The sequence below is a fragment of the Capricornis sumatraensis genome, chromosome 2 (genome assembly GCF_032405125.1).
Source record: "Capricornis sumatraensis isolate serow.1 chromosome 2, serow.2, whole genome shotgun sequence".
In the NCBI taxonomy this organism is placed as follows: domain Eukaryota; kingdom Metazoa; phylum Chordata; class Mammalia; order Artiodactyla; family Bovidae; genus Capricornis; species Capricornis sumatraensis.
In genome coordinates, this window is record NC_091070.1 from 43,910,681 (window position 1) to 43,923,797 (window position 13,117).

Consider the following 13,117-nt stretch of genomic DNA (forward strand, 5'->3'; position numbering starts at 1 on the left):
AGGCTATGGTTTTCCTGTGGTCATGTATGGATGTGAGAGTTGGACTATAAAGAAAGCTGAGCACCAAAGAATTGATGCTTTTGAACTGTGGTGTTAGAGAAGACTCTGGAGAGTCCCTTGGACTGCAAGGAGATCCAACCAATCCATCCTATAAGAGATCAGTCCTAAGTGTTGGAGGTGGGAGGGGGTTTCATGTTTGGGAACACATGTAAGAATTAAAGATTTTAAAATTTAATAAAAAAAAAAAGGAAAAAAATAAAAAAATAAAAAAAATGGAAGTACTGACGTTGAAGCTGAAACTCCAAAACTGTTGCCACCTGATGTGAAGAGCTGACTCATTTGAAAAGACCCTGATGCTGGGAAAGATTGAAGTCAGGAGGCGAAGAGGACGACAGAGGATGAGATGGTTGGATGGCATCACTGACTCCATGGAGATGAGTTCGACTAAACTCCGGGAGTTGGTGATAGACAGGGAGGCCTTCTATGCTGTCGTCCATGGGGTCGCAAAGAGTCGGACACAACTGAGCGACTGAACTGAATTCTGTCCATATTCTCATTACCCTGAACTACTGCAGTTTCCAACAAAACAAAATCCTCAGGCAGATAGCAATGAGACTACTTTTGCTGGGACCACTTCTAATCAGTCATGGTTTTCCCTAAGATACTTCCTGAAATTACATTTTCATAATATCCCAGCATGTAAGGAACAGTTATAAATATTTCTAAATAATGATTCATTTAAATGAGATGGGGATCTAAAGGAATATGTGTTAAGAATACTTTATAGAAAATGAATTAATTTCTACCAAAAAAGTATCTGCCTGTCTTAAAGGAAGACAGTAACTTCCACAAGTAAGAAGAAACTATTATATTAGATTCAGGTGTACAGCATAGTGGTTCAATATTTTTATAGATAATTCTAAAATAATGGCTATATTTTCCTGTGCTATATCTTTGTTGCTTAATTATTTTATACTAAGTATTTTACACTTAATTGTTTATATCTCTTAACTCCCTACCCCTAACGTGCCCCCATACATATATGCACACTTTGTTAACCACTGTTTGTTTTCTATGTCTGTGAGTCCATTTCTATTTTGTTAGTCATTTTTTTTGATTCCACACATAAGTGATAACATACAGTATTTGTCCTTCTATCTGACTTATTTTACTTAGCATAATATTCCATCCAGTGTGGCAAATGGCAGAATTTCAAGAATGCTTACTTTCAAATTACATTCATTGGACAAACAGTCTTGACTCAGAAGGCAGCAAATAAGAATACTTTAAATATTTCTTCTAAGTTCAAACTACAAGAGAAGTATAACTTATTTACCTTCTCAGTGTGCACAATACCAAATGATCATAAACTTTACATTACCTTCACATCTTCAATACTGGGATGAGGTGGTGTTTTCATCTGAACAATAGTATAGAGTATATCATGGATGTGATTATTTAAGTACAATACAGGATTAGCTATGACTGTTTTTGTTGAAGCAATACTTGCTGAGAGCAGAGGTAGAGTGGTAGGCAGTGGTAGTGGAGACTGCAGCTGCTTCACTGTAGTTTCCTGTGAGTGACAGTAGGTTATTTTTTCCAAAGTGGTTAAAATGCCAAGGAGAAAAAAAACAATTAAAAGTTGTATGATAAAAACACTGGCAGTAAACATGAGTAAAAGCAATATGTTAATGTACTTGCTCATTCTACAAAAACTGGCATACTAGGTACTATGCATGATGCAAAAGGTATAGAGATGAGTTTGACACAGCTGTGCTCTCAAGCTTTTAGCCTACTTCTATTTATCAAAACTTTTGTCTAAAAATATGTACGCACAGTGTAAATATCTGCTTCTATGAATAGAGGAGCTGATCATGTTAAAATTAACTGGTAGAAAGAGCTTTAAAACTATAAGTGAAAGAGTTACTGAAATTATTAAAATAACCAAGATTGAGAACAAATGTAAGGTGGATACCTGCTGTGATTCTTGTAGCAAGAATTTGAGCTCCATTCGTACTGAGGCCAGACCACCACCTTGGGCTCCATGGAGGCTACAGTAACTAAGAAACACTCGAAGGAGGTCTTGGTTCTTGTGCAGCCATGACTTCCGTCTTTCCGCGTGCTCTCGTTTAGCCTGGAGTCTCCGCCTTTCTATCTGGTGTCGCTCATAGGAGCCAATATCTGGTTTGTCCACCTTCTCTTCCTGATCTAGAAGATCACTCTCTCCTTTGGAATACATTTTACTGGCATATTCTTTAATAACCGATTCATGATTACATATTTCATGCAAGGCAGCAATTTCCTTTTCAAGCCAGTTGTAGAGCTGAAATCTGAGTTTTCCTCCATCTACTTCATAACCGGTAGCCAATGTTCTTAGTTCAGTCATAAGGATCTTTAAACAAGCTCTGAATTTTAGTTGTTCAGCAATCACATCAACTTCAGTATCACCTTCAAGATGATCCTCTTCCTGAGGGGTCAATAACACATTAGGGTCTGGAGTTTTCTGATCTTCTTGTCTGTCTTTTTTCCTGACATCTGTACTTTTCATTACTAAACCAATAGCATCTTCTTCCTCTTCTTCTAAGGCACTATCATGCTCTTCACCCCAATCAAGAGTAAGAGGTTCCTCTTCTATCCTTACGACTGGCTGACTCCAGTCAATCTGTGATGAAGTGACATTTGACCAATCAGTGCCAAAAGTTCTATCACTGTCACTCAGAGTTTTTGATTCTGAAGGTACATCATCCATCTTTTTAGAAATGAAGTCAGGCTGATCTTTTTTTGAGGGTAAGGCAGACACTTTGGTAACTTTTGGAATTTTGGAGAGTACCTCCAAGGCTAAAACAGGGCATCCAACTTTAAAATGAGCATTGGCTGTAGTAAAGAATAATTTTCTTTCTATGAGGTTAATTTTATCAACAAAGTTCTCAGTTTTGAGACCTACAGTTGCCAAAGTTCCTTCAGGGGAGACAAGGTTTCTTCGAATAAGCAAAGGATGAGTTCGAAGGTAGTTGTAGAAACTAAACACCACTGGGTTACAAGACTTGATGATAACTATAGAAATCAAACAGAGACAATTGCAAGGTATGATGTTAATTTGTAATTATGTTACAAAAGAATAAAGTGTGTCAGCATTTCCTCAAAATAAAGGAAACTTAATTATTAACCCAGGATTAGTTGAACTATGGTACATCCACACAATATAGATGAAATTAAAATTTCCCTGTGATATCCAGAATATATTAAGTGAAAGAAGATTCAGAATAGCATATATAGTAACCCATCTTTTATTTAAAAAATTAGAAAAATTAAAAACACATCTATACACACACACACACATTTTTTAATAGAAAAAGAATACACAATTTTTTTTCAACTGGTCCCCTCAAAAGAGAGAGTAAAACAGGGTAGAAAGATGAGGAAAGATGATAGATTCCTCTAAAAATACCTTCATTTTATTTCAAAACCACTTAACGTTTTATATAATTCTAAAAGGAAATTTACTTTTTAAAAATTTACGATAAAAGCAAAATTACACAAATGATTCTTTGCATCAAGCTGGTACCATAATCACACTAAAAAGTGACTTAAAAATTTAAGTAATATGACTGACCATCCTGAGTCATATATACCATCAAAACAAAAAACTGAAAAAAAAAAAAAAAAGAAATGCTGCAACTGTTCTCAGTAACCATGCTGTTACAAAAATATCTGCATCATTACTCTGAAACTATTATATATATATAATATATATAATATAAAACAGCAAATAATTATGTTAATGTCATAAGCATCCAAGCTTTTCATGATATACATTTTTGAAATATCAGAACTCTATATCTGAAATTAGAAATGTCAGTGTGAACACATGTACCCCAGGGTGGAAAATTTTTCCTAGCTTCATTCATTGAAATAACCTAGGAACAATGGCCACACCTGTAGCAATGGGGATCCCTGTGTTCAGGCTTTGGTGTCTAAATATCACTCCCAACTAAAACGAACCAGGATTCTTTGGAGGATTGGTCATTTCCAGGTCTTGGGCAGGAGATGTATAAGATGACCCTGAAACATCTTACCATACCAGAAAGCAAAGAAACTATCAAAGAAAAATGTCAAATTCAAGGACTTAAAGAGGCTCTGATAATCTGAGCATCCACAATAATAACCAGCAAGATTAAAACACAACTCTATCTTAATCTGTGAATTCAAAATAACCTTAAAAAATGAAAGTTAATTGGTCACTTTTCTAGGATGCTAGAGAACCAAGCTATTATTTTGAAAACTAGTAAATAAGAAGAATCAAACATTTATATTCCTTTTACTATGTATACAGCTGGAATTGAGTAATCAGGTCATTGCCAAGGGAGACTTACTCTACAGAAGCATTCCAGCTCAAAAAGTAAGGATAAAATGACAAATTTAGAATATTATCATTTTACAAAAACTAATAAAATAAGGGATGTAGATGGCAGTCACTGATAGCTGTTAATTCCACAAAAAGCAAAATAAGCTGACACTATGAGTTCCCTGAGGGTTTCCCTGGTGGCTCAGGTGGTAAAGAATCTGCCTGCAATGCAGGAGACCCAGGTTCAATCATTTGGATGGAAAGAAGAGAATGGAATGGCAACCTACTCCAGTATTCTTGCCTGAAGCATTCCATGGAGCACGCCATGGAAGCACGAAAGAGGAGCCTGGCATGCTACAGCCCATGGGGTCACAAAGAGTCGGACACAACTGAGCAACCAACACTTTCAAATGAGTTCCCTGGTGGAAGTGCTCTACCTATCTATTAAATATTTCTGCCAGAAAAAACTACCAAAATCCTCTAAAATCTTACTTACCAATTTATAGGAAATACAGAGAAACAGAGGGGGGAAAAAACATTAAATGAAACAACAAGAATACAATCAGCAAAATCTAAAACTCAGGAAACTACAGGACAAACAATCTGACTTCTTCAACAAATAAATTGGGGGGTGAGGCACGCTGCAGTAACTAAATACGGATGAAAACTGACATAAGAGGCACCTCAACCAATCACAGGATACAGGCCTCATCTGGATCTTGGGTCAAACAAATCAACTGTATAAGATTTTATAAGACAACCAGGGAAATCTGAACACTGAGGATTTGATTACTCACAAAACTGTTATGTGTTATAACTGATATGTGCTATGTTTATTTTAGAGTCTTTATTTTTTTAGAGATGCATGTTGCAATATTTACAGACGAAATGATCTGTTTGGTTTGCTTCAGAATCTATCTATACAGTAAGTTCCCTACATACAAACCTTCAAACTGCAAACTTTCAAAGATGTGAACAGGCATTTGCATGTTTAGTTCACATGTTTGGTGCACTTTTCAAGATACCGTATAATTAAAAATGTTTTATTATTTTTTGTGTTTATGTATGATTTGTGTGAAAAATATTATAAATCTATTACAGCGCAGTATTAATACAGCTGGTTGTGTTAGATGGGTATAACTCTTTATGTATACATTAAAATTTCCCCAATAACAACCTCTTAAAAGTTAACCTGGAAAATATTAAGAAATAAATAGAATCTTCCTTCTGTAAAAATGTGTACCTTTTATTAAAATTACTTGGGTAGCTCAGATATTTTTCTTCTAAAAGTTTTATTTCCTTTGCTTTAAAATTTTTTTTTAATATTTACAGTCGTCTCCCCCTTGCCTGCAGTTTTGCTTCCTACAGTTTCAGTTACCCGAGGTCAACTGAGGTCCAAAAATATTCAATGGAAAATTCCAGAAGCAAACGATTCATAAGTTTTCAAATTGTGAGTTGTTCTGAAAAGTAAGATGAAATCTCACAGCATCCTGCTCCATCCTCCCCAAGACAGGGATCATCATCCTTTGTCCAGAGTGTTCCATCCACTAGTCACTTAGTAGCTACTGTGATTATCAGATCCACTATCAGGGCATCAAGTGCTTGCATTCAAGCCCCCCTCATTTTATTTAATAACAAAGAGCCCCACATGCAAGAGTAGTGATGCTGGCAGTTCATCTATGCCAAAGAGAAGCTGCAAGTGCTTCCTTTATATGAAAATTTGAAAGTTCTCTATTTAGCAAGGAAAGCAAAAAATTCATAAGCCAAGGGTACTATGATCTATGGTCAGAAAAAGTCTTCTATCCACAAAATTGTGAAGAACAAAAAATAAATTCATGTTAGTTTTTCTGTCACACTTCAAACTGCAGAAGTTATGGGCACAGTACATGGTAAGTGCTTTGTTAAAATTGGAAAAGGCATTAAAACTGTACAATAAGATTCTGAGTGAGAAAACTCACATTCTCATCTTTCATTACAGTATATTGTTGTTATAATTGTTCTTTTATTATTAGTCACTGCTGTTAATCTCTTACTGTGCCTAATTTATAAATTAGACTTTATCTCATATATATACGAAAAAACATAGTTTATATAGGATGTGGTACTATCCACCATTTCAGAAATCCACTAGGGGTCCTAGAACATAATCCCTGTGGATAAGAGGGGACTACTGTATTAAATTATTACATTTCTTTTTGTAAAGAAGAAAGTAAAAAATGAGCCTGAATCTCTTTATTCATTTAAGCTCTCTAAGTATTTAAAAACAACACATAAAATTATAACCAAGGAAAGTACAAAATGAAAAGTAAAAGCTTGTATCTCTCCACTCCTATTCCTAAAAGGTAACCAGCGCCAATTTAGTTTATGATTTGTTCCAGAAAACAAAAAAGGGAGAGGGAGTGGGAAACCAGACACAGTCTGTGTGTGCACACAGTACGTGTGTGTGACATATGTACATAAATACAACAAGGACCATATTGGGTTTTTTCTTTTTTTTGCAAAAAAAAGGTTAATTACTTTACAACATTGTAGTGGGTTTTGCCATACATTGACATGAATCACCCATGGGTGTACATGTGTTTCCCATCCTGAACCCCACTCCCACCTCCCTCCCCATCCCATCTCTCAGGGTCATCCCAGTGCAGCAGCCCTGAGCACCCTGTCTCATGCATCGAACCTGGACTGGTGATCTGTTTCACATATGATAATATACATGTTTCAATGCTATTCTCTCAAATCATACCACCCTTGCCTTCTCCCACAGAGTCCAAAAGACTGTTCTGTATATCTGTGTCTCTTTTGCTGTCTCGCATATAGGGTCATTGTTACCATCTTTCTAAATTCCATGGAATGTTACTCAGCCATTAAAAGGAATACATTTGAATCAGTTCTAATGAGGTGGATGAAACTGGAGCCTATTATACAGAGAGAAGTAAGTTAGAAAGAGCTATGTAATGTGGGAACATGCTGTATGCTTCACTTTAATATATATGAAATTAGAATAGTATGGTAATCTTATATACCTTGATATATAGCTATGACAGTAAAAACGTGTGTGAAGTCTTCTTAGTACTACGAAAATTATGACAACAAAATGCTGGATTCAATCACAGGGAGTAAGTGACTGAACCTCTAGCCACACAAAAAGTTTTGATACTCATTTCTCAACGATGAGGTGGGGTGTGTGTGTGTGTGTGTGTGTGTGTGAACGGTGATGAGGTGTGTGTGTGTGTATTATCTAAGTATATGTATTATATATTCAGAAACTGCCTTTTAAAAAAGAAAAAAGAGAAACCCACAAAATGTCCTACCTTGATGTTCATTATCCTCCTTCGGTGTCTGTTCTAATAACGTGTCCAATGCTCGGGTGTAATCTTTCATTACCCAGTAAGCAAGACTACGGAGGAAAGGATCAGGATGTAATCTTTCACAATCGAATCCTGAGCCATCCTTTTGGCAACCCAAAATCTTCTGATTTAGGATGGACAGATAAGTGGAAGAAGTCTCAAAATCAGATTCATATAAACGGGCAATTACCATGGCTAGCTGGATATCTTCCATTTTTTCAAGACATACCTATAAATTTAAATATTAAGAAATACTTATTTAATGATAATTATTTAGAGATATGAAATATCCCATCGAACTCCTGAAATTATACACTATTTATATTATCAGAGTAGAGGAAAGAGGTCCAGAGGCTGAGAGAGTGACTAAGAAATAGCAAGAAATTTAAGAAACTAGAACTTAAGTTTCCCAGGAGAAATATCAATAACCTCAGATATGCAGATGACACCACCCTTATGGCAGAAAGGGAAGAGGAACTAAAAAGTCTCTTGATGAAAGTGAAAGAGAGTGAAAAGGCTGGCTTAAAGCTCAACATTCAGAAAATGAAGATCATGGCATCTGGTCCCATCACTTCATGGGAAATAGATGGGCAAACAGTGGAAGGAGTGGCTGACTTTATTTTTGGGGGCTCCAAAATCACTGCAGATGGTGACTGCAGCCATGAAATTAAAAGACGCTTACTCTTTGGAAGGAAAGTTATGATCAACCTAGATAGCATATTAAAAAGCAGAGATATTACTTTGCCAACAAAGGTCCGTCTATTCAAGGCTATGGCTTTTCCAGTGGTCATGTATGGATGTGAGAGCTGGACTGTGAAGAAAGCCGAGTGCCGAAGAATTGATGCTTTTGGACTGTGGTGTTGGAGAAGACTCTTGAGAGTCCCTTGGACTGCAAGGAGATCCAACCAGTCCATCCTAAAAGAGATCAGTCCTGGGTGTTCATTGGAAGGACTGATGCTGAAGCTGAAACTCCAATACTTTGGCCACCTCATGGGAAGAGTTGACTCATTGGAAAAGACCCTGACGATGGGAGGGATTGGGAGCAGGAGGAGAAGGGGACGATAGAGGATGAGATGGCTGGATGGCATCACCGACTCAATGGACATGAGTTTGAGTGAACTCCGGGAGCTGGTGATAGACAGGGAGGCCTGGCGTGCTGCGATTCATGGGATTGCAAAGAGTCGGACACAACTTAGCGACTGAACTGAGAACTTAGGAGCTTCCAACCTAGAAAGTTCATTTATAAAATAAGCATAAAAGAAGGTATATCAGTACCATCTCAAACTTGGATTAAACAAGGTTTGTTTTAAAATTAAATAACACCGGTGATATTCGACTTTATATAATCAGTTCCTCTTAATTTCCAAATATATTCCCATATAAAAACACAATTCAGTTCAGTTTAGTTGCTCAGTCATGTCCGACTCTTTGCAACCCCATGAATCGCAGCACACCAGGCCTCCCTGTCCATCACCAACTTCTGGAGTTCACTCAAACTCATGCCCATCTAGTCGGTGATGCCATCCAGCCATCTCATCCTCTGTCATCCCCTTCTCCTTCTGCCCCAATCCCTCCCAGCATCAGGGTCTTTTCCAATGAGTCAACTCTTCCCATGAGGTGGCCAAAGTATTGGAGTTTCAGCTTCAGCATCAGTCCTTCCAATGAACACTCAGGACTGATCTCCTTTAGGATGGACTGGTTGGATCTCCTTGCAGTCCAAGGGACTCTCAAGAGTCTTCTCCAACACCACAGTTCAAAAACATCAATTCTTCGGCACTCGGCTTTCCTCACAGTCCAGCTCTCACATCCATACATGACCACAGGAAAAGCCATAGCCTTGATTAGACGGACCTTTGTTGGCAAAGTAATATCTCTGCTTTTTAATATGCTGTCTAGGTTGATCATAACTTTCCTTCCAAGGAGTAAGCGTCTTTTAATTTCATGGCTGCAATCACCATCTGCAGTGATTTTGGAGCCCAGAAAAATAAAGTCAGTCACTCTTTCCCCATCTATTTCCCATGAAGTGATGGGACCAGATGCCATGATCTTCATTTTCTGAATGTTGAGCTTTAAGCCAGCCTTTTCACTCTCCTCTTTCACTTTCATCAAGAGACTTTTTAGTTTCTCTTCACTTTCTTCCATAAGGGTGGTGTCATCTGCATATCTGAGGTTATTGATGTTTCTCCTGGCAATCTTGATTCCAGCTCATGCTTCTTCCAGCCCAGTGTTTCTCATGATGTACTCTGCATAGAAGTTAAATAAGCAGGGTGACAATATACAGCCTTGACATATTCCTTTTCCTATTTGGAACCAGTCTGTTGTTCCATGTCCAGTTCTGTTATTACTATATTAAAAGAATCTTCTATTTACATAGCAAGTAGCTTAAGAAATAAAGCTACATACGCTATTCTTACTCTCTCTTGAGTTTGTATTCTAAAATAACTACTCATCTGAGAATTTGAGATCCTTCAGGCAATATGAGCATCTCAATCAATATTTCTCTTCTTGCCTGAGTATTTTCTAGGCTAAACTTCCCATTTGAAAATTGTAAATATTTGTTATTTTAAAAAGTTGCATACCTTGAGATAATTTTGAAAATAGGACTAATTCTATACATAGAGTACTTTCACTTTGTTGGATATTTTCTATGATGTATTATTTCCAATTACACTTTTCCTTCACCTGTTAGGATTATTCATTATAACTGATATCCTAAGAAGACTATCTCATAAAAAGAAATATTTGTAATTACTCTCTTAATCAGCTGTCAAGATTCTATATCCAAAAATGCAAAGTTTTATCTATTCCCACTCACCTTCCAATGTCTAAGATGACTACAAAACAGTACAAACTGTATCTCAGTTCTTTAGCTATGAATTTCATTTAGAAGAAAAAGAACTTAAAATATCTGCCTGTCTATACCAAGTAAGGGGACTCCGACCTGTGCATACTTTGAATAGTTTAGCATCACAAGATGGCCAGGAAGAAGATATTCATAAACCATTTTTTCTATATATTTATAATTGAAATGCATATACTTACCCTGAAATGTAGTATTCTCTATACAAAATGTCCCATTTATGCTTCTCACTTGCATCTGTTTATAATTCCATTGTCACAGTGCCAATGTGACACAGTTAGTAACCTCTAACTGTGTGTGTAACAATGTGACACAGTTATAACCTCTGTGTTTATTCTCTACCCTCTATCCTTACAAACACATGACCAAACATTACAATCTACTCTATGACCTTCCCAGATTTTCAAGCTCTTACAGGTATTTCATAGCACATTTTCTCAGTCATACCTCAATGGCATCTTTCAATGAACCAGCTAGCAAGAAAAAAGCAGCAGATTGTTCAAAGCGTTGTTTTCCAAGCAAAGAGAAAGCATTTTTCAAAGCAGCTTTACGCCATCTATCTTCATTAAAGTTGTGGCTGAAAAATGTTGTCATTTTTTCATCATGCTGTGACCTGGGTATCAGAGCACAAACATAAGTGGTTAAACCAAATTTCAAATATTTAATCCTGTTCAGAATATATGAAAATAGACAATGAAAATCTCAAACAGCCAGCTAAAAGAAGAACAGTAACAACTTTAGTGAGATGTATTTGTTATCAAGCTTCGGTTCATTTCTTCTAATAAGGAGAAAACTCAAAATACATACATATAAGTAGGAAGCAAGAGCACTCTACTTTCCCAGTTGTTTTCATTAACTTATTTTTTAACAATATCCCATGCTTTAGTTAAGCTCAAATAATACAGTGCTTATTTTTCTCAAATAAAGGAACCAAGGCACAAATAAGGAAACTGATTTATCCAAGTACTTTAAAAAGTATTACATCTTCGATTCACAGCACAATCTTAATTCCATTAAATCATATTAAGTGTTGAAGCAATTTACCTAAACAGACCCCACACAACTGCTTTCTTCTTCATTGAAAGGTAGAATAATGCAGCATCCAAGGCATCACTGTTACGCTGAAAAGAAGCTTTGGCAACCTAAATGGTCAATAAAAAGCTGAATTAACTATTTGATAGAAGAATTACAACAATTAATGTTTCCCTACTACTTCCATGGCTGACAGAAACTATGAAGATGGGAAGAACTGACTCTCTTCCACAGTCTCCTGTAGCTTATAACACATGCTCCTAGAGGCAACCCTTGGCATACCTGTAATTACAATAAAAACAGTAACAGCAACTAGTATTTACTGACTACTTACTATGTACTGGGCACCTTTCATTTGTCTTACTGAATCACCATGATCCAAGAAGTACTACTACTATCCCCATTTTACATGAGGCAACTGAGACACAGGGAGGTTAACTGAATTAGTTGAGGTCACACAGTAAATAAGGGGTGCAAAAGGCATTAGAAACCAGATAGTGATAAAACTAACATAGGAAACAGTAAAGAAGGCAGAATATTTGATAGACATGACTTATTCTTTTTGGCTGTGTTGCTCAGCTTGCCAGATCTTAGTTTTGTGTCCAGGGATTGAACCTGGGCCCCCAGAAGTAGAAGCACAGAGTCCTAACCACTGGACTACCAGAGAATTCCTGGTAAGACCTTTTCTTAAAAATTAAGCATATTAAATTCCTTAATGTTTTGTTAAAGTTAAAATGTTGACTTCTATGGTATATATATATATATACACATATATATGTGATTTCATAATACTGATAGACATCTATGAACAAATATCAATTATACTCACACACACATTTAAAAAACAACAGGCAAAAATAAATGTTCTTTTTTTAAAAAAACAAACATAACTTGGTATTTTTCAATCAAATTTGACAGTTCTGAAGGACTGACACATGCTTTCTGGCATGTAATTAAAATATAGATGGTTGAAGCTCTGTTATTTTGAACAGCCTTCAAATTTTAGTTCTTAGAAATTTCATGAGAAAAAAGTCTTAATGAATACACGTACCAAAACAGACAACCCCCTTTGAGCCATATGGCCAAACTTGTTAAATTATGCAGAACCAATGGACTCAATGTAAATTTAAAAGTTATTAACCCAGTAACATTATTGTACATATCATACTGTTTCGAACACAGTAACATGCAGACCATATACTTATCAAACATACCAAGCTAACATCCGCATAAAACTAAGTTTAGAAGCGAAACGATATGTTTTTTCAGCTAACATTGCCTGATGGTAGAGCAGAACGCTACCAAGGCATGGGAGAGACAGAAGATACCTAAAAGTCACATCACAAAAATGCTTTACTTTCAATGCTTTTATTTCTATTCCCCCTTTTTAAGCATTTTCTCTGCCTTCAATTATTTTAGTACTTCAATATTTAATAATTTTTACAAGAATTTTTATTCATCTTCAGCTAATGATTTATAACATACATTTTAAGAGAAAAAATCTTACATATCCTTTTGATTGAATTTTAAGAG

General features: G+C 36.2%; 1 protein-coding gene across 6 annotated transcripts in view; it reads right to left on the bottom strand.

The window, feature by feature from the left end:
* The window catches only part of DMXL2 (Dmx like 2), a 171,298-nt gene that overhangs the window by 30,869 nt on the left and 127,312 nt on the right, over window positions 1-13,117 (bottom strand). For all 6 annotated transcript variants that reach the window (XM_068965082.1, XM_068965081.1, XM_068965079.1 and 3 more), the window contains 5 exons: window positions 11,597-11,694; window positions 11,000-11,165; window positions 7,657-7,921; window positions 1,976-3,054; window positions 1,382-1,573 (listed from right to left, as the gene is read on the bottom strand). In XM_068965082.1, the coding sequence (XP_068821183.1) occupies window positions 1,382-1,573; window positions 1,976-3,054; window positions 7,657-7,921; window positions 11,000-11,165; window positions 11,597-11,694 (1,800 nt within the window). The remainder of the gene's footprint in view (window positions 1-1,381; window positions 1,574-1,975; window positions 3,055-7,656; window positions 7,922-10,999; window positions 11,166-11,596; window positions 11,695-13,117) is intronic.